At 41.0% G+C, this 22,151-nt stretch overlaps 1 protein-coding gene across 1 annotated transcript in view; it reads right to left on the bottom strand.

The window, feature by feature from the left end:
* LOC128886164 (uncharacterized) overlaps window positions 1-20,971 on the bottom strand; it is a 172,324-nt gene extending 151,353 nt beyond the window's left edge. Inside the window, exon 1 of the mRNA XM_054140809.1 lies at window positions 20,338-20,971. Coding sequence (XP_053996784.1) covers window positions 20,338-20,389 — 52 coding nt within the window. The 5' untranslated portion in view covers window positions 20,390-20,971. The remainder of the gene's footprint in view (window positions 1-20,337) is intronic.
* Between the last annotated feature and the right edge of the window lie 1,180 nt (window positions 20,972-22,151).

Raw genomic sequence — 22,151 nt, 5'->3', positions numbered from 1 at the left:
ATTAATAAGTGTCGAGTAGCTGCAATTGATTTCTGTTTAATCAAAATAGTGATAGCTACGCATCAAATATTTAAAACAGCTTGTTGAATATTATGAGAGAGCCTTTACAGTGTAAAGAAATTTTAAAAGAAATATTTTCATATTGAAGTGTGTAGTATTTTATATAAAAAATTTTATATATAAAAACCTCAGCGACGCGACGATGACTTTGAAGGGGCGCGCGTTGGCGAGTTCCGTTACGAAGGACCTGAGCAGGTCAGCCCGAAATGAAGAAAATATGAGAAAAGGAGAAAGTGCGAAAAGCGTAGCGTCGTTCTCAAGAGGTACGAATGTTAGTCGCAGCGTAACCCCTGACCGTGAAGGGTCGTTTTGAGTATTGCCGCGACCGTACGACGACGCATTATTTAACAGGAAAATATATTTCACATCTATCTAGCAGTAGAAGTGGTTCCATTCATTTCATCCTTATTTTCCGTTATAATAAAGGCTACAATACTGTACAAATTTTAGAGACTTAATTACTCTGAAAATGATACAAATAAACAGTTGAAAGCATCAGAATTCTAAATTGGCCCATTGAAGTCCACTAAAGCACTATACTATACAAAAGGATCACGGTCCATAAGCTTCTCACTTGAATTGAGTACAATCTGATCTTTTAATTTGTTCTCGTAGAATTATTACCTGAATTTCATTTAAATAATTAAATCCTTTGGATTTAAGATCGTTAAGCTCTTTAAAAATGTATACAACAAAGTCTCGTAAACGTTCAAACATTCATCGTCCTGTGCTTTCACGTTTGAATTGGTTAAATTACCGCTAATAACAGTACTCGCTGCACTAATGTATATTATGCCAGATCTGACGTTACGACCGGAAATATTCTTTTACGCGTTAACCAAGAGAATCTGTTCCACTCGGTGATATTGACTCTAAAAAAGCTTCAAGACCAGGAACAGTGGAGAGCTTGTTATTAAAACACAATTAGTTACGCGATAAATGTAACAAAATAAACTTTACTCTCTGTTATTTGAGATGCATTTGGTTGTATGATAAATAGAACATAATAGATTTCACTCTCTGTTATGCTTATTTAAAGCATCTCATATTTGTTACATTTGTGGAAGGTACTTCCCACGTTGTTGAACCATAAATCACCATGTGCGAGATCGTTAAAACCTCACTTGCGAGGTTGATATTGGAACACGTCTAAAATTACACGTGTTTCGCGGTACATGTGCGAATTCAGCTTTGAGGTATATTATATTGTTAATTTTGTGGCAGACGATGCGTAATTTGAATTACTATCGAAGAAAGTGCTATTTTACGATTAATTATGCGATGGAGAAACATTGAAATAAATGAACTTATAAAACATAAACTATAATTAGTTATACACTGGACACACTTTTGCGACACTTATCAACTATTCACTGCACTCATATTGATACGAAACAGAATACTTATGTCATTCTAAACGCTATGCAGTCAACGGATTGATAACACCCAGATGACAAGATTTCCAGCAGCTTTCGCGAAGCGGTTCGCCGAACGACAGCGCGAGGCGACGAAAAGCGAGACAACGTTCGAGACGAGAAAAGGGGGATGCGCGCCCTAATTTCCGTCTGGCTATGCAGGATGACTTATTTTTGCATAATGCAGCCTAATAAGGGCTAATGAATGAAATGCCGTAACCCCTGATGATGCGCAAATTGGATTTACACCACTTGCTATTCCTCCACTTTCACCTCCCTATCCAACAGCCGTTGTCATACTTGTAATCTCACCGTTCTCTCTGTCTCTCTTTTCCGTTTTCACCCCCTCCAGCTCTTCAACCTCGTGTCCCATCTCGCGCATATTTGCATACTATATAATTCTTGGCTCCATGGGGTAAATTCTGCGAATTCCTTTTGCGAGCGAGCGAGCCTAACTCCAAAAGTGGCGCGATTTACGATTAGCGATGGAGATTCACATTTCTCATATATACTTTCTTTTCATTTTTTTTTTTTTTGTTCATTATTCTCCCTCGTTACTGGACACATTGACCACCATTTAGTCCCATTACTCGCTCTGTTTTCATTTTCATTGGTGCATAATTTAAGGTGAATGATTAAAAAGGGCTTCCAAAATCAATGTTCTTTAAAAGCCGTTGCTGTTATTCGGGTTACACGAAGGGTAGAGAATCGTCATATTTCTACAGAGCTGTGTAAAATGTTGACGTAATTCAATATTTTATTTTTATTTTATTTATACCACTATGATTTCCGTTGAACAGTAACTACTCAATTACTGGATACTGTCAAAGATAGGAAATACGGTCGAATTGCAAAAGGTTTTGTGTAATAGCTTTGATGTACGTTTTTTGTTTCACTGTTTTCAGTGCAAATAAACAAGGCTTTGCTGCTAATTTTCGTAGAGAACTGCAGGCAGAAACGGGCAGTATTTCAATTACCAACGATTGTACCAAAAATTTCCGCGGGACAAAAGATTTAATAATGTTTCATTTCGAGTAGCTCTAATTATGTGCGTTTCTGCTATAAAAACATCGGTAAACAAATGAAATAAGAGTATTAGGGTATTAACTGGTACACAACTTCAAAAATTCAAATTAGTTTTTTTTTGTTTTAATTCTTTTTTAAATATGGTCTTGAAAGTTCACTGAAAGCAAGCAATTCTTTTGCCTGGTCGATCCAAAAAGTCAGTAGAGACAAGTTCCATGGATCGCGAGTGCCGAGCCAGCACGGAAAATCAATTACCCGTTAAAGAGAAAGGTGTTGCAATCCGGATTAAACAGTCACTCGACCCTGTCTAAACGCGCTTACTGTGACGAACAATTTGTTAAAATGATACCGAAGGAGCTGGCTTGCAACAGCAATTCGCTGAACCGTGCTTTAATCTTTTCAGCTTGCTTTCACTATTAATACATGCCACGCTTTCGTGTACTTGAAATTACAAATTTACTTCCTATTTGTTCCAACACATACACAAATTTGCAAGATATATTTGCACTTTTGCATGTTCTCCGTTAATTTAAAAAATTTCTAGATTTAAAAGGAGACGTGAATTTTTTATAGGAATATAGTCGAACTCAGAAACTCTCCAAGGGTTTAAAATAAATATGAGTTAGAAACTTCTGCTAGTTTTCGATGAAATATAATTTTGAAGTACTCCGAGTGGCTCTATATCAATTTAATGTGAGCTGAGTTAAAACAAAACTTAATTTTAACTCCATTTTTCGTGTACAGAGGAAGTAAGTGTAGTGTAATGCCATTGATAATTTAATGGACTAATTGATAATTGGTTTCATAAAGATCGTTTCATGAAATTACCACAATAATAATCAGTCTCTTTGCATATAGGTTTCTTAAAAATTCCTAACGTATTTTTATACGAGAAAAAATAATCATCAAACATTTTTATAATCCAAACTTGTAAATTTTTAATTTTTACTTGAACGGTAATAATTCTAACTAATACCAATAAATAATATTTATATTAAATCCAACAAACAGTGACTCACTCCACGACTCTAAAAGGATTATAAACTGCGGCTAAATTTCGGCAACCAACGTTCAACAGTACGCAACTACAGTAGCAATTTATTTCCGTCACGACATCGACTCCCAATTTCTGTCCAACGAAAACTAACAAGAGATGGATCGCCCGTAAACATCTTATTTCCATTTCATTATTTGTACATCTACAAATCTTTCACGAGACTAATTTTCATAAGAACCCTCGAGGCACCCTACTCTCCGACGTCCGCCCCTTCCCCGCCAGCTGTACAAGTTTGGCTCCCATTTGTAAGCAGACGATAAAAGAGCAAAGTGCGTCCCGCGTTAAGCGAACAAACATTCGGCTGCAGCCAGTCCATGGAACATAAACTCGCCATTGGGGTTAAAGAAAATACGGTTAACGCAAAGCTACATCCGTAAGGAGTTGATAATTGCTCCTGCGAATATCCATTGCTATTGCAAAACTTCGGTTAAATATCCACTTGAAATTCGCCTCTGCCCAGACACCCTTCGAGACACCTATCCTCCCGTTCTTTGCCTCGCCGGAAACCCCCTAAAGCTTGCTCGCTGTTAAACAAGTTCCCAAGTCAAACTTTCCGACGCAACAATAATTATCCAGGTTCTATAAACACGCTTACCGTTCGGTTAACCCTTTAAGTAGCGTTTGTAATTGCAGATAACATCAACAGTGGTGAGTTACGCCAGTACTGGCGTACCCAAACGGTGTTACGCGAAATCTTGCCGTCATGGAAGTCTCATTACGCGGCAATAGCGGAACTTCCCAACTGGTTGGCGTGCGCAACGCAAACACTGTTTCGAAAGGTAGGGGAGGCTGTAAGGAACCATTTGGGGGGGGGGGGTCTTTTTGACCTATGCTTTATAGTATAATATGATATTAATACATTCCAGGGACCTTTACAAGGAAACAGAAAAGACTTCATTGAGTCAGTCTATTCAAAGCATGTGAGAAACTCTCACAGGACTCTTACGCACGTGTCTTTACGCCAAGTTAATCAATACTTCTCTGTATATTTGTATAAAGACCCTATAAACATGTTTCTGTAGCTCGTATGGTATATTCATCTATTCAGTATGCACTAATCAACATGTAATGTAAGTAGGGCAAGTTAATTTTGTGAAGAAATTTAGTTAAAGTATTACTACAAATTAATGTTACCTTCAGATTTTTAATCAATTTACAATTATCACTTTAAATTCTATTCCTGATTATGAATAAATTATGAACATCTTATTTTATACACTACATACAACATTGATATTTCCAAACATATTTTGTAACTTTTATATTTCAAAACAAGAATAATTTCTAAAGAAGAGTGAAATATTCAAATAAAGTATAATATTTAATTGTTTGTTAATATAGTTATATTTCAATTCAATTATAATTTGTACGAAGGAACATGGAAAAATAAATAATTCTAATGGTTTAGACAATATCTTCTCCATTAGCCTCTAGATATAAAGTACCGAAAATAAATATTAAAAGAAGAAACGTTCGTGAAAATTCCTCCCAGAAGAATTCTTGAACGGCCTGGGCACAAAAAGAGGAGAAAACGAATAGTTTCGATGCTACTGAATGGCGCGGGTACTCGCAGCGAGACTAATAGTTTCATATCACGCACGGACGTTCGAGGTCCTCTATCGCGGAATCAACGCCATCAAAACTTCTAACCCTCCCGGTTATTACGATCGCTGATGAAACTAAGTAAACGATGTCTCCGGAGCAAGACGATCTCGTTTCGAATTCACGCCCTCCGCCACGGTGTTAAGTGCACATGTAGACATTGGCTTTCGCGCTTCGGGATTTCGTCGGTGCAAGAAGGGCGTGGCGCCTAATTGGAAGGGGATTAATTAACGCGAATAGACGCTGGTAAGAAAACCTCCGGGTGTTCAAACGTCACCGGCGGTTTTCTCTCCGTCGCGAGGGCTTTCCTGGCCCGAATTATGCGCAGAGTTTCTCATTCAGGCTCGTATCTTCTTCGAGGAAGGCGTGGGAACACGATTCCGCCGTTGCTAGCGCCACGGTCACGGAGAGGAGAACAAAAGAGACCCAAGGCGCCCGGGGAATAGAGGAAGATGGATGGAATTTTGATAACGTCGGAACAGGGCATGCTTTACCGCAACAACCGCGATATTTCCTCCCGGTAGTTATCCCTGCCAGAGAAAGAAGGAATCAGCGCTGCCAGGCGCCGCTGGTTGGTGCCTCGGTGTGCGCATTGTTTCGAAAGCAGCTTCAAACTGTGCATGAAACATTCGTTTCCAACTAATTGCTTTCCTTAAACTTCCGACGCTTCTTCTTCGCAACAATTTCTAACCAAATGACGTATCCTTTGCGGTTTCTCGCCTGTCCTTGTGTGTTGTGTAAGTGGGAAATAATGAGGACGCTGTCCCGAACGACGGGATGAAGTACGTTGTAGAAAAAGTTCTTTTATACGCAGGGGGGTGTTATTATCAGCTTCGAAGAGACAGGTCTTCCGGGTGTGGAGCGAGTTAAAAATATCGAAAAAATGTCGAACCTGGATGCATTTTGTTTTAACTTCTTCTGGAAATATTTTAGTCTCTGACATATAATGCAGATGCGTGGTATATTTATTAGAGAGAAATATTCGACAGAGATAATAATGAAAACGTAATGCAAAAGAAATATTTAAGAAAGATCTTGTACGTCACAAAAATACCTGGTTCCTGTTATTAAATTTTTGCTGCAGAACACGGAGGGTGAACTAATTGATTATAAGAATTGCATCTTTCCAAAGGTGCCTCTTGCATTAGATACTCCACAGCCACGAAGGGCTAAGATTAATTTATTGCAGACAATCTCGTGAAAAGGATTTCTTGAACATCTGTATACCGCGTGTACCTAGCTCGTGACTTGTATACGAGTCGTTTTTGTAACTGTTAGTAGTCAGAGGCTAATTTCCAAGAATACCAGAACAATGGAGAAAATTATAAAAACCCCTTTTCCGTTGGAATGGCTCTCGGTATGATAAAGCCAGCTGGCAAGGTTAGGTGAAATAACTAGTGGGAAAATATCTTTAGCTACGTGTTCTTGCTATCACATATCCACAAGGAAGGATTTATTCCCTAAACAACCACATTATTATTTATAATAGGACTATTAGGATTAGTTGTGTTGTTTGTATTAGGGGGAACGAAAAATAATATCATTCCTTTTAAATTAAATTCAAATACATTCTTAATAAGTTTCAATTTTCAAGCAATTATGTAATCACTCTCGTTATCAAACGCCTTTCGACATATAGTATGCAAATTTTCAATTCAATTCTAGAGTTGAGAAATGATAAATAAATATTGAGATTCGCAGAAACGACAATATTTTCCAATCCACCTGATATTTAACACAGATGTGTTAATTACATTCATATGTTCACACTAACATTTGATTTGAATTAACCCAATCGAATCTAACCCTTGGTTAAACGAAAAGTAGACACAAGAAATGCTGAAGGCGCGTCACGAGTAATTGATTCCACCCAGTGTTGGCTTTTTTAAGACACGAATCGTCTGCTGATAATTCAGTAACGTTTGCACGTGTACAAGTACTTACGTACAAGGTTTCTTTCCCATCGGATTAAAGATCAATTTGTAGAAGGGTCAGGCAGACCCTTACCCTTTTTTGTGCTCGGTGTATATACGATTACGTGCCCCAAGTTTAACGTTACAAAAACTGAATGACCTCGTACATGAAACTTTGTCACAATCGCTAGGCACACTATGAACATCAAACTTTTATTATGCTTGAAACGAAGGAATGTATTTTCAAAAATTGCATTAATAATTTGGATACACTAGTTCACATTCAAGTGAATTTTTGCTCTGGAAAAAATAAATAAGTATCACCACAGATGTCAACAAACATATATATAATTTCTAAAATAATCAAAATATTCAACGAATTTCGACCAACTCGAGATACAAATGTTTTTCTAACTCAAAGAATAATATTAAAATTGAAAGGGTTTAACATTGCTCATCTGATTCAGAGTTACGTTCTAGCGAAGGTCAGGCTTTCACCCCTCCACTTAACATAATCCGGCACATTAGAGACTCCCGAAAAAAATTCACCGACTCTCGACCAAAAATTCTTTCATTTGGAATTCCGTCTGGTTTCTTCCGCTAAAAACTGTACCGGGTCGAGGATCTCCTCCCGTGGAATTTTAACAGCACAAACACAGGCGGAGTTGGACGGCTCCTAACGAGGAAACGCACGTGCCGCACGTGTGGGCCTAGACGATACGTGCTTCGCGGGGAATTCGCCAAAGTATCGCGATAAAAAGAGGCCAGCCGGCACGGGGTATCGCGGGAATATCGCAAAAATATCACGCTATGGCCCTTGTCGCAGTGATCCTAACTTCGGCAACTATCGCGACATTTCGGAGGGAAAGAACGGTGGAACCTCGAAGAACCAAGGCGCAAAACCAGGACAATAAACCGACGGCTAAGGAATCTCGTGTATGGAACGATCTTACAAGCGGTACACACATTACACACGTAGGTAAGCTCGTAATGCGGTAAAATGCTATGAGACTGCGGATCGCGAGGTAATAACCGGGAGCACGGTCGAACCTAGACCGCTGCTCCTGACGCTGGCAAAATATATTCTCCTTTCCGCGGTTCCAAAAATCCGGCGCTATATCGCGAACCGGGAAGGGGAACAAACATCTTCGATACGGAAAATAAACGCGATCGTTTGGCGAATATACGCGAATCGCGCTTGCATTTCTCCTTTGGATGAAGATTTATAGCGGTGATAAAGCTGAAGAGTCAGGAATGAAGTTAGATGGGGGAGATGGACATATATTTTTATCTAAATAAAAATATTGAGCAAGTGTAAGTGGATTTTAAACACATTGTTGACCGGTCAGGCGTAAACTCGTGTTTGCACTTGCATTATCTATTTCAATTTATAAAACCCAGGGCGATACAGAACATTGCAAAAGCTTTGCTCATCGTGTTATGTATGTATGTAGAATATTCAATTTCAATCCATTATGTTGGTAAAATATAAATGAAGTTTATTGGAGTCTATGTAGATTGTTTTAATAGCTTTATAACAAGATTGATAGGATTGAAAGAATTCTGTCGAATTTGTTTTCTGGAGTAATATAATGGATAAAAACTGAACTTGAATTCTAGTAGAGACTTCCTTTCCTGATTCTCTTTGACTTTCTTCCTAGGTGATTCGACTTCTCACTCTATCAGCGAATTTCTCGCTCGCAATCAGTCACGTGGCTCACTGTATGGATCGAAGGATGGAGGTATGATCACAAAATCGATCTTGGTTGATGTTCGTACGGCTTCCTGTTAGGGATTCTAACGATAATAACCTCTCACCCGTTGGTTAAGAATGTCATATCGTATTAAAGCTCGCGCTCGTACACGTCAAATCGTTTATTATCGCATTCGCGCCAGTTGGACATTCGTGTATATTATTAAACCATCTTCGCCCTCGACGTATGGCATCTCCTTACATTTACGGACGTTTCTAAAATTACGCGCCAATCTTCCTTTTACTTCGTTTTCAGAGGCTTCTCTTTACGGCCCTTTTGCCATCCACTTGCCTCGTGCCCGCCGCGTGTTCGCACGTGCGTTTTCATTCGAAACAGCCGCCAGCAGTTTCTTGCACCTTAACCCTCGGTTTGGGAAACATACGTTCAAAGGCAACACTTTTCTGAACATTCCTGTACGATTGTAATCTATATCTCAAAGGCGAACCGTATAGCGTCTTCATGTTTCGAATATTTCATACTTTAACACGTTACATACTTTAACTTTAACACATTTTCTCATGGTACAGTATTAATTAAACGCTTTGAAACTTATCGTGACTTTCAAGACCACTTCCATGAAATTCGTTTCTAATTGTTGGATGGCAGCACAAGCTTTTTTCTTTTGGAAGATTGTTAGAGACTACTCTATAAGATGGTATAAGACCAAGATGGACGCCTAGATCTTAAAAACTTTTGAGAAATTCAGTAAATAAAGGGTTAAACATAAATGTAAAACTCAAGGTGCAATCAAATGCTAACTTTAAGCAAAAGGTAAGATAGTCTTTAACCTGCTTAACTTCAAAGAATATTGATTAACTAGCTTGGCATATTTATTCCCCAAAAAAATCCGCGCAAAAACTACGCTCAAATAGCCGTTATTTCTAGATTCAATGAACTCTAACGCCAATCATAAACGGGTTCCGTAACAATTATTTTCGGATGCAATCGAATATATACCGGAAAAGGAACAACGTGAAAACGACGTTGATTTACGGTCAAATTACGCTATTGAAAATATTCCATTCGTTTTCCTGTTAACCGAACAATTATGTCGAGAGGTACGTCCTAAGTAGGACATGCCGCACTTCACAGCCAGAATTCCACGGCCGTCTAATTGGCGCAGCGACGGGTTGGAGGAACCGCCTCATACCCGTATAAAGATTCGATCGCGATCTTGGAGTGTCTCTTAAGAGGAGATTCGACAGCTCCAAGGCATTTACCTGGCACGAGTCTCCGAAGACTCGTTGCGGTACTGCTCCACGTTTCTTTTTCACCTTTCCTTGTCCCCATTCCGATTATACTTTTGCTTCCTTCCACTGGTCGATCGTCTTTTGGAAAACTGTACCCGCATGCATAGCAAGAATGAACTCACAATTTATAGACACAACGAGGTTGCTTCCCACAGAGTGGACACCAATAGTATCCTGATTGGTCAGGTTAATGATATCTAATCTTTACTGGTCAGCTCGTATTTATTTATTGTTTCTGGTAGTAATTTACCTCAATTCCCTATAAACAAAAGAACCTACTGATAGAATACAGGAGATCCTGACAGGTTAATTTAACACTTTTTATTGTGGATGTTAATAGTTTGTTTCAGCTAGTAGGGTCCTATTATTGGGCCTAATACAGCTCCCAGTTTACATACACATAAGCGCATCGCGATCTTGGAGTGTCTCTTAGGAGGAGCTACAACGGATCCAAGCCGTTTATCTGGAACGAGTCTCCGAAGACTCATTGCAGTACACTTTCACGTTTCTTCTTCACTTTTCTTTCTCCCCGTCTACAGTCCTGTCTCTCTTCCAACCGACGCATCGCATATGGCTAAGTCGTAAGCAGTGACATTGCAAGGATAAATTGATAATCTAGGAAGGCATGTACACCACGCAGTTTCATAAACTTGACAACTTTTTGATTCGAGAATAGAATAGATACTAATGCTGCTTTCACTTTAAATATACATATCAGCAATGAAGTTCACATTGTTAATACTATTTTGAATTTAAATTATTTAAGTCTCCTTTAATTTTTCACAACAAACTTGCAATCCATCGTAACACAGGAGCCACCTTGACAACTTCTTTATTTGAGAATTGCCTCTGGCAGGGCATTTTTAAGGTGGCTTCGACTTTGAATGCTCACATCGCGATCCGAGGATGTATCTTCGGAGTGCCTTCGACAGATCCGAAACGTTCACCTGGCACGAGTCTCGGAGGACTCGTTGCGTTACAGTTTCACGTTCCTCCTCGGTGCCTCCCTTCCCTCCTTTTTCCCGATCTCTGTCGGGAGTCCTGTCTCCCATCGACGGGCACATCCTCGGCGTCGTCGGAGCCCCTCTCGTGGGAATAACGTTGAAAATTGACAAAAGCCCGCGGTGACGACGCGTGAGGCGTATGCCTAGATATAGTGGCTCTTCCTATCGTCGCATCTTTTTGCCGAGACGCGTATTTACGCCGCAATGGAAATCCGAGAAAGCCGTGAGTTCATTCAAAGCCACGGTTGTTTTTTTCCGTCCTTTCCTTGCCCAGAAGAAGTCCGCGAACCGTGAGACGCATTCATCGTATCCCGCGGGGATTTTCCCTGGCTAATGCGAGATGAAATTACAGCCCCCCGAGGTTCCGGTCGACAGTCACGCCGTCTACTCGAAAGACACTGGCTGAGTTCCTCCACCTCCGGCTGCTGCTTCTCTTTCAATCTAAACCTTCGCTTTCTTCGTCCTACTGCGAAGTCCCCTTCTAGCCTTTCGAATGCTCGTACACACGAGGAGAGACATTCGTTTCAACTCGTTTGGTTGCCCGTCTATAGCAAACGTTTACCCTTACAAAAAGCCAGCCCTTAATCTTCAACGGAAGCCAACCCTCCTCCCCTAGCGACGATGGAATCCTCAAAGCGGAGTTTTCTACTTATTGAAGGAGCATATTCTCCGCGGTTTAACGAGATAACTTGTAGTTTTACGATCGAAGATCGGCAGCGCGCGATATCGGAGTAACTACCCCTTGCCTCAGCCGATGTAGCGAGGGATGATCCGTTTCCATGAAGTTTCCCTAATTTTCGAGCAGTGCTAGCTGGTTCCATTGTGTACTTCTCACTATCCTTCATCGTCGTTTGCCAATTACCTGCGCTATGGAAGTGTGTAAATTATTCGACTCGACGCAGCGTTTCGTTTTTGCTTGTTTTTTTTACACTGAGAATTAAGCCGTTCACTGCACGAATCGATTAACTCCGCCAGTCACATAAAAATTGTAACATTACTAACGATTATTTTTTAGCTATTCTTTCTTATTAACTTTACATACCGTTAGATGAAAGCTACGTCTGTATTCATGCATTTTACAATATTTATTTAAATTTATAATATAAAGACAATTTTAAAAGACAATGTACATTATTTCGTCGCATTTCTCAACTTTTTGTATTATGGAGTTAATCGATTTGTGCAATGAACGGCTCAATTGTCGACACTGGTATTCTTTTCGTTCACTATGTTCGATCATTTTCTTTCTATGGACAGGAAGAATTGTCAAGTTTAAAATGGCAACGCACATTTGTGTTTATTTTTCAAGGTGCTGCAAAAGTGTGTGTATTAATATTGGAGTAGGGGCACTGTACTTGAGCTGATCATTGAATTGTAGAGAATTAATTCGACATTTAGAAGTTTTAGAATGTCGAAGATTAATTTATCATGAGCTAATAATTTATTTTTGACCCTTTCAAAATTCCTCATGAGATACTAACCCAAACTTATATTATTTTGAAGATTATTATGCAATGTCACATTCTTAAAACAGGTTAATAAACATCTACGATAAGGATCTAGAGGTTGATCAAAGGACACGTTTGATAAAAAGTAAATAGGATTCTGAATATGCTTTACCAGTAAGAAAATAGACAGGTTATTAATGACGGGGAGGGACGCAGACTTCTTTCCCCTTTATCCAGCTTTATGTTTCACGAGAATGAAAAAAGACTGGCTATTACTTCGCCTCGTTTACGTCCGGGATAAAAAAAAAAAAAAAATGAAAAATAGAAAAATAAACGTTCCTATTTCCGAGAAATTCTGAAAAGTGCAATAAAATATGTATGATTGACGGTCCGTTAATTACAAGAATAAATTTCCTCGTTGGGGCAGATGTGAAACGAGCTTTGGAAATATGCTCGCCGGAAACAATGGCGAAGAACGAATTACGAACATCAAAGGAACTCGACAAATTATGGGTAAACAATGCTCGTTGAAGGAAAAACACGAGGCGCGACGCTTGGGACTGGGGCTATCCGGTGAAGACGCGGATAACCTTACCTCTAATTAGAGTCGAGTTTCTTGCATCAAAAACAATCTTCTACTTTATCAGGCGAATGGAGCTGCACCATCCAGTCTGATAAGAAGAAGGATTCTCGATTCCAGCTCTGATCATGAGTCAAGAGAATTCCTACTGAGCACTTTAGCTACCGCGTTGTTAATTCCAATTAAATTTCTCGAGATAGAACCTAACTGATACTAGCATTGATATACAGTTTGGTTTAATTATATTAATCATTCTACATTTTCAGGATAAAATGAACAACACTTCACAACTTCAACAGGATTGTACTCCAATTACTATATTACTGATTTCAGGATAAAATGAACAACACTTCACAACTTCAACAGGATTGTACTCCAATTACTATATTACTGATTTCGCTAATGCCTTTCATTTCCAACACTAACATTAGATCAATATAGTTAACCGAGTCCTGTCTGATTAGAACGTCGCATCTCGATTTTGGACCAGGCACAGTTAATGTTTCATGGTGTCTTGATTATTATTGATCCCAATAGCTGTTTTACCCAAATTGCATCACGAGTAAAGGGAGTCCCTGCAGAATACACCTACCTTCCTACTGATTACAATTAAGTTTCTCATAGCAGGAAGGAACTCATAATATACTAAAACAGTCCTAATACCTCATCTGTTAACCTGTTACGAAGGAATCTCAACGTTAGACTTGGTACCAATGATATTTCGCCTCGATTATAATTCAGACCTTTCATACGAATGCATCCTAATTACGCGAAGTAAAATTAAGTACCTAATAACAGGAATAGACTCGTAAACTCTGAAATGATCGCGCCTGAATCTGATAAGAGTGACAACTTAACACGTGACATATTAGGACAGTGTACTCGCCATGCTCTGTCCGATAAGGGTGACAGTTTTCGATGTCCTATCAGCATACGGTATTTCCTCACCGGCACGCTGGTGGCAAGTATTATCGATCATGATAGAACTCCTACCTGAATGCATTATGAGCGAAATGAGGCCCGACTGAATTTTGCACCCTAACTTAAATAGACTGATGATATACGATGATGTGAACATATCCACGAATATAAATATAATACATAAAAATTAAAATACACGTTACAATGTTTAGAAGCCTAGACATACTTTAATATCGGTTATTATTAAACCTAATAACTGGTTTAACCGTGTTCAACCTGAGTAAAAAATGTACAGTGAATCCATTCCTGACACATCTACAGAAAACTATTAATTGAGTCAATTTTAGAAATCAGAGGAGGTTTTCAATATACCCAGTGACAATATGAAATAAACATCAACCTATAAATATACCCTCCATATTTATCGAAGATATTTGTCGAAATGAAATGATAGGGTTGATGCTTCCAAACAAATTTCTCGCTATAAATATATACAAGTGTAAAGTTTATTTGTGTGTGTGTGTACATATTTATGATGAAACATTTATTTGGAAGCATCGAACCTGTCATTTAATTTAAACAAAATCAAACTAGACTCTTCTACTCTGACAAATTGAACAAATACCTAACACATCAAGACAATACGTCCCCAGCCCCCCAAGAAAATACAACAATCTCCGATTATCCTATTACCGCATAACCCATTGTCAGCACCGCGATCTCGCGATTATTACCGATACCGCAAAGTTTCACAGTAGAAGCGTTCACGGTAAAGAATTCCCATCATGCATGACGCGTATGCGTCGGTTAAGTCACACGGCAAAGTTTGCCAAGGGTGAGAAGCCCAAGACCCGTTAATACGTCGTAAATCGTTCCTCTCGCTCCGTGCACAAGTCAACCGCGGAGATTACACTCGACTCCGGTAGTCAAAAGTGTCTCTCCGTAGCTTAGTCAAGTATCCGGTCTTAACAATGCGGCAGCCTGAGCGCGGGATACCCCAGCTTGGAGTATCCGTACCGTGAAAAGCTCGCCAGCTTTCGCGCGCTCGCCTGACAAGAGAAGACACGCGCTGGAAATCGTCGAAAAAGCAGAAACAGCGGGAGAGGCAACAGCACCCAGACCAGAATCAAATGAGTTTGCACAGAAGCGACAACGGAGTTTCGCGAGCGTAATCAAGACGGGGGTTCGGGGATGCTGGGGAAAGGAGAATCCGCAACGCCGAGGGATGGTTACTTCCTGCGATTTAAATTTCCGCCCAAAGGCAAACGGCTCGAACCCAACAAAGACGAAGAGATCGCTCGTCGAACGTCGTAGGGGGGAGATCTACGTGCGAGGCAATGGCTTCTTAATTACCGAGAAACTCGTTAGAATCTGTCTAGTGGAGATATTTCGCTTTTGTGAGGGAGACCAGCTTCGATATTGGGCCACGACAAAGAGCGCCCGTTACGCGCGATCGTTTCCAAGAGGAATGAAATCGATTTGCATATCCGAAGAACCCTGATTGCACGGCCACGCAAGAATTTCCTCGGCCAATTTCCAGATTATTGGACAGTCAGAGACTGTATCAGCCGACGATTTCGAGAGGCGGTTGGTTGTAATTTATAATGGATACCCGGTGGGCTTGGTGTAACTACGTGCTCGATAATTGGGAATAGAGCAGTTAATCGGTTAGCATGGAATTCAAATTTCGAAGATTTTGGAGAAGGCTTTTTAAACCAGTCAGTTGTGATTGACGAGTATACTCGTCATGCGTAAAATTTAATTACCATTGATTATTCAAGAGTATGTTTCACATATTAACTTGAGTAGCAGAAATACAAGTGGCATGAATTTTTCGTCTTTGCGATGCGATATTACTCTGTGTTTGACGACTATACCTGTCGTAGCTTGATGCACGCTCTGAAAAGAAGACGCTACAGCCGACTGGTTAACGGTCAAAGTTTTATTAGGCTGATTCTTAAATGGTTGAATCGCAACGCTTGCCACAGTTGAAGTGATTCAATCGAGACAACAAGTGTACAAAGGCGTTGATTTACAACATTATTACCACCCCCGTAACTCTTTTGCGCTCTCGGTTTGTGGAGGACAAGAATATTTCTTTGCTCAGCCGAGGCTCGCGAGCTCCGCGTTTCTTTGTCTCCGTTTCACGCTTGAGGCGTAACGATGAAAGAAGGATTCGCGCGAGAGCGCAAGCAAACACAGCAGGGAGCTCCGGCCAACGGGACACACTTTTCCGCCACTTTATCTCCGTGTTACTCCTTGCTGCGCGCTTTTTTCGGGGCCACAGGCTGACCGAGTGTCATCATTTTCAACTTTCGGAGCTACCGAGTCAGAAGAAACCCTCGATACACCACGAGTCGTGGTCCACGACTCTTCGCCTCGCGGTTGGATCTACATAGGTTGAGTAATAGTCTTATTGTATTTGGTTTGATCGGAATGGCTTAACTCGATCTGAACCCGGTACTGATAATCCTGACCGATGTCAGGATTAGTATCAAACATGACAGGAGTTTCATCTAAACGTATCATGATTGAGACAATCCTCTATTGAATACTATACCTATTATATCTTGAAACTAATTACGGTGTTGACAGCCTTTGAATTCAAAGATTCATTGAAGCAACATGTTTTCATTTTCTGGGACATTATGCGCGAATTAGTGTTGACCTTACTGAACCTTTATTTTATACACACGTTCACTGCTATCCAAAAGTATGTGGATGCTTTCTTAATCCTAATTATTATGTGACAAAGTTAAGAAATCGTTAATAAAACAATATTATTGAATTTAATTTTATGTTCAATTGTTACCGGTCGGTAAAGTGTTAATCTCAACAGCAATTTAAATTGAATATATTTTTTGAAAACGGACTTAGATAACTTTGTCAAATTGACATGTGACATACTAAGGCAATGTACAACTCGATAACAGTGACGTTTCTGATTGGATTATCAGCAGATGGTATTTTCTCAAGAGTCTCTAGAATAGTCTTTCAAGGAGTCAGAACCATCGAGGACTGCGAGTGCAGATAGACTTCATTGGCAATGAGAAGACCTATAAAGGTTGGGATACGCTCTTATTAGTCGGAAAGCGTCCTTATCACAGGAGAACGTTGAAGCCCGCCGCGTAAGGGAGGAGAGAGAGCTGAAATAGGGTAATTTTAACCGAAAGGGGAAATCTGGTTGGCTAAAGTTGTTGAAAATAACTACAGGAGAAGTGTCACAACTCGTTGGCAAAATATGCTCCAATTACTATTAATCTAAGTAGAGCTTCATTAGAGCGAAGTCTCTCTTAGTCCTACTGCACTACTAATAATTGTAAAGTTTCTCAAAAACAGACATGTGTACATTAGTGAAACATGCTTAAGAAGTTCTTTCTGTTTTCCTGCTAAGTATTTTTGATGTATTTGTCCTGTGACAACCACAAACACCATCATCCACCTTCTCAGAAGCTCCACAATATTACTTTTTTTCAAAATTGCTTAGGATTAGTCGAGGTGATTATTTATGTTTTTGAACAAACCTAATTATAACCGACAAATAGAACAGTTTAAGGAAAGGAGTGGATAATAATCAGAAGTAGGAAATTCCTGGGAGTAAGGACGAGGTGAAACGTTCCAATTAAATTTTACCAATCCGCTCCAAAACGGGTAAAGGAACTCGGTCCAACATGTTTCGCCCAGTCAGCTGATGGAGAATCCATACTTCACGGCTATTCGCATATGCAAGCTTCCTGGAAAGCAACCGTTGCTCGCAAGGTATTTGGAGTATCTGCAAGGCTATAGCTCGAGTGACATTGGTATCTCGATCTTCCAAACTGAAATCTCCCTTAACCTTGTGATCTTGGTGCGAAGAATCCCTAACAAGCGCGATAGGATCGCAGTCTAGTGATTACGTTTGTTCATGACACTTAACGGAATGTATCACGTATTAATTTGAATAGCAAACCAGTAAGTGTCACGAACTTCTGGGACAACTTAATACGTATTACATTTACTTGGCTCGAAGTAGCTAACCCTTTCAGACCTAGCGTTCACAATTGAGGACACAAAATACTCATACATTACCGACACTATCATTTAAGGCGAATGTTATTTGTGCACATGAAGAAAGACCAGTTTTCCTCGTAAACTACACTATTAGGACTTTTTCTTTATTTTGTCCATACTAATTTTAGTCCAAGTTAACTCTAAAAATTAAATTACATTACGAGAAAGAAAAATTCAGTTCTGGAAGGGCTAAACTTGATCTCAAACTGAATGCTCATAATGCACCACGATTACCTGTCTTAAATATTAACGATCCCTATGACAGTTTCAGTAAAATTCATCGCCACTGACTAGAGTTAATGTCTTCTAAGAGAAAGGCTGACGTAGTCGACACCTTGTCTATCCACCAGGCGCCTAAGCTCCGAAGGAAACGAGCTACTGTCGAGGCAGGTAGATTTCATTGGCAATGAGAAGCCTGACAAAGGTAGGACCACGATGATATTAGTTTAACGCTTCCGCCCATGTCAGAGAAGAACGCCAAGGCCCGCTGTGGCATTAGAGAGGAGGCGAAGTACAATGCTAGCAGCCGGCGGAGGAGTGTATCTGACTGGCCAAAATAGTTGAAAATGACTACAGAAAAAGCAGCGTGTCCCCGACTTGTTGGCGAGGTGCCGGACAACGCGGCGAGAAAAAAGAACTACAGCTTGTTCGTGGCGATATTTCATCCGCAGCGCGTGCAGGGCCAGCGATCCTGTCATTTTGCCATATTACTCGCGATTACCAGCGTCCCACGCGTCAACTCGCACCCGAACCCACGCATTCCATGTTCCACTGTCCTATTCCTCAGCGGGGAAACAACGGGAGTAACTGTAACCTCTTGGTTGGGTCCGTCGTTGAAAATAATCGAGAATAAAGGAGAATCCTTGGAAAAAAGTAGAGTTAAACGGGGGACAGTGGTAACTGGGTCGATGGAATCGAATTACGAAGGAAGAGATGGTTATTATGACCATCGTTACCCTGGTTTTAGGTAGATGGTGGAGGTGGGATACACTGGTATTTTTTCTGGGTAATAATAAAGATTTTCTTGGTGTTAATACATGCGTATGTCTTTTTCTTTTTGTAGGATACGCAAAGATGGCGTCAAGAAACGATATATCGAAGTAAGTGTTTTCGATGTTGATATGACTGATCAACCTGTATTCAAACAAATGAATAGCGTATCATAGTTGTTGATATAATACCATTTTTAGTTTCTTTGAAAATATATAAATCTAATTTGATAATGAAGAAATTCATCACGAGAACTCACAAAGCTTATGCATACACATAATATTTTTGTTGCGTGAGGTCTTTAAAATATTTCTATCAATAATAAATTTACGATGCATCAAATTATTCGAATGGGATCTGACAATACCCGACAAGAGAGACTGTCAACTCATTTCACACAAAAATAGTTGCGTGGTGCGACGAACAAATATTTGAGTTGACGATGCGAATTATCGGAAAAGAATTGGTGATTAATAACGAGCAGCTGTGCAAGAAGGACCTTCACTCGTACCCAGAAAAAGAATTGATAACGCACGACAAAAGTTATTGCAGTTTGCATGTTCTATCCCGCCCACTATATTCACCAAACCTTCCTCCATCTCATTATTATTTATTTACTCCATTACATTTCGTTCAACAATACCAAAGAACTATACCTGTCTGAATCTTTTAATAACAAAAACCAAGTGTTATAGCAGAGAGCAAAACGCGAATTGACACAACCTAATGTTTACGTTTTAGATGCCTTCAGTCTATCACGGATATAGTAGCTACTCTACACTCTAGATTGATGCTTCCTTTTATTGCCCTTATCTCGGTATTTATTCCCAAACCTTCCCCAGACTTCTCGTCCAGGCAGGACCACCATCACTGTACTCAGATCAGCGGCCCTCAGACTTCACTATAGGCGAATAACCCCGAAACACTTAGATGCTCTTCACGGAACACTACCTATTCCTGAAGATATAGCCCGTATCACAAGCTAGAGGTTCACTTCGACGGATAAGCCACGGTATCACTTAAGATACCACCTGGAGTCGATAGAGATTTAGGTAGACCCACACCGAGGACCATAATCGAAGCCTGCACTGACAGCTTGACACTCCACGTGAAAGGACTTCGCGTGGACGCTCCGATCGTGCTCCAATCTACACACCGTGCTCCAAACACTCCATACACTGAGCGTTCGGGTGGCAACCACCCGCAAAACGAAGCTCACAAACTGCGTTAACGTTATCCATGTCCGCAAGATGAGGTCTCGGCTTACCTGACACAGCGAGGAAGGTAAGCGCTGCCCTTAGCCACAGGTGGCGAGTCATCTCGAATACGTGGAAACGTCGCTCCGTCGTTTGGTCACTGGTGTTTCCCTCGTTTCCGCACAATGTCACAGCACCCGCGACTCCCGTCTCGTGTTAACAGCGTGAGCAACGCGACGATTCACGATGGCATATCGACGTAACGTGAAACTGATTCTCATCGATCCCGCGAGACGGTCATGATGACACGCGGGCACCGATCGAAAACACTACCCTTGTTCTTTTCGCGTGAAACGTCACCACCGTTTTGGCGAACCGTAACGTCGAACTCTCTTCACCCAAACAGCGCGCGGTGCCGACTGATCGCAGACTACCGGGCCAGGGGTAGACGGTGGCGACAGCGGCGATTCGAATCACCGCGAACCACGAGACAAGGGGTGACGTTTAATTCTTTCTTTCACGTGGCTCGCGAACACGCGATTCCTCTTCGACGAACGTAAACGCGTAACATGCAAACGGAGGACGCCGATCGACGCCGTATCGGTCGGCGAACGTTATCGATCACCGTTACACGGACCAACGGCACCGAGCACCAGAAGAGATTTTAAGCACTGTTGACAGGATAATTGCGCGTATATCTGCACTGGATTGCGACAGACGAGACTGAGCGTCGCCGCGCGAAGCTGTTCCACCGCGAGCCGCGCGTGCGCAGACCGCCCTTCAATTCCCCACCAGGGACTCTACACCCGAACCATCCGAAAGATCGTGTTGGCTCTCTTCAACTACTTCGGGTCTTAGTCGCTCTTCAGCCACCACCGACGCCACTCGCCCCCGCAGCCAACGCACACGATCATCGGATCGCGCCGCGGATCTTATTCCACACCTCCTTTCGGGGTGAGACGGTAGCGACGGTAGAGGGAGAAACGGTGTCCGAGCCCTCTAGATTCAATTTGCCGACTGAAACTTTTTGTTGAATAAGGTTTGTTACGTATCATCATTCAGTTGCATTAGAGCCATTGTCGGTCCTCGGTCCTCTTCCTCCGTCCGTGACCCTATACATATTTCCAGTGTCTGCGCAACCTACTGGCCAGCGCGTCGAAACTCTACGCGCGGTAGACCGCAAACACGCTCTGGACCACACGAGTGTCGGCACTCGCAGATTTTTTGGAGTAGAGCTGCCGTAGACGGGATCAGCAGTATACCAAATGATATCCTGATTTGTTATATATCGCTCCTTGGCTCTCAAAGTGTTAATTTAATGTTGATCGTGATATATAAATTATAGTGTATTGGATGATAAAGTACTAATTGGAGCACATTTTATGTCAAGTTTTAAGCTCATTTCTATATTTTGCCAGGTTCCTGAAAAATCCAAGAAATTCTTTAACCCATTCTTCACATAATACCTCTCTAAAGTTCGCGCCTTTTATTTTAAAAGACACTTCTCAAAGCTCCAAACACTTGGATCTCTAAACTCCGAAATCGCAATTTTGATTTATTGATTGGCTACAACCTTTCCCCTTTTCCCTAAAACATTTTTCCCTAGGAATTTCCGCTTATGCTCCGCACTGTGCATTTTTATACAATGGCGGCTGCGATATCTCTCGTGGACGGAGCACTCCGGCGTTGTTCGTTTCGCATGGCTCAACAACCTGTCCGTAGGCGCCAGGGTGTCGAACCGCGCGACAACGTACGTAGATCTCCTGTCTCCGCTCCAAGGCGCTCGGACAACGCATTCTGCTAGTACTGGACATCGCTGGCGACAGTTTGGAAATCTAAGAGCCCGATGAGTAATTGCTTCTCGCGGCTCTGTATCTCCTCTGTT

This window comes from Hylaeus anthracinus, unplaced genomic scaffold (genome assembly GCF_026225885.1).
Source record: "Hylaeus anthracinus isolate JK02 unplaced genomic scaffold, UHH_iyHylAnth1.0_haploid 11982, whole genome shotgun sequence".
NCBI classification, from domain to species: domain Eukaryota; kingdom Metazoa; phylum Arthropoda; class Insecta; order Hymenoptera; family Colletidae; genus Hylaeus; species Hylaeus anthracinus.
Note: the sequence above shows the minus strand (reverse complement) of the source record. Positions and strands in the feature narration are given on the sequence as shown.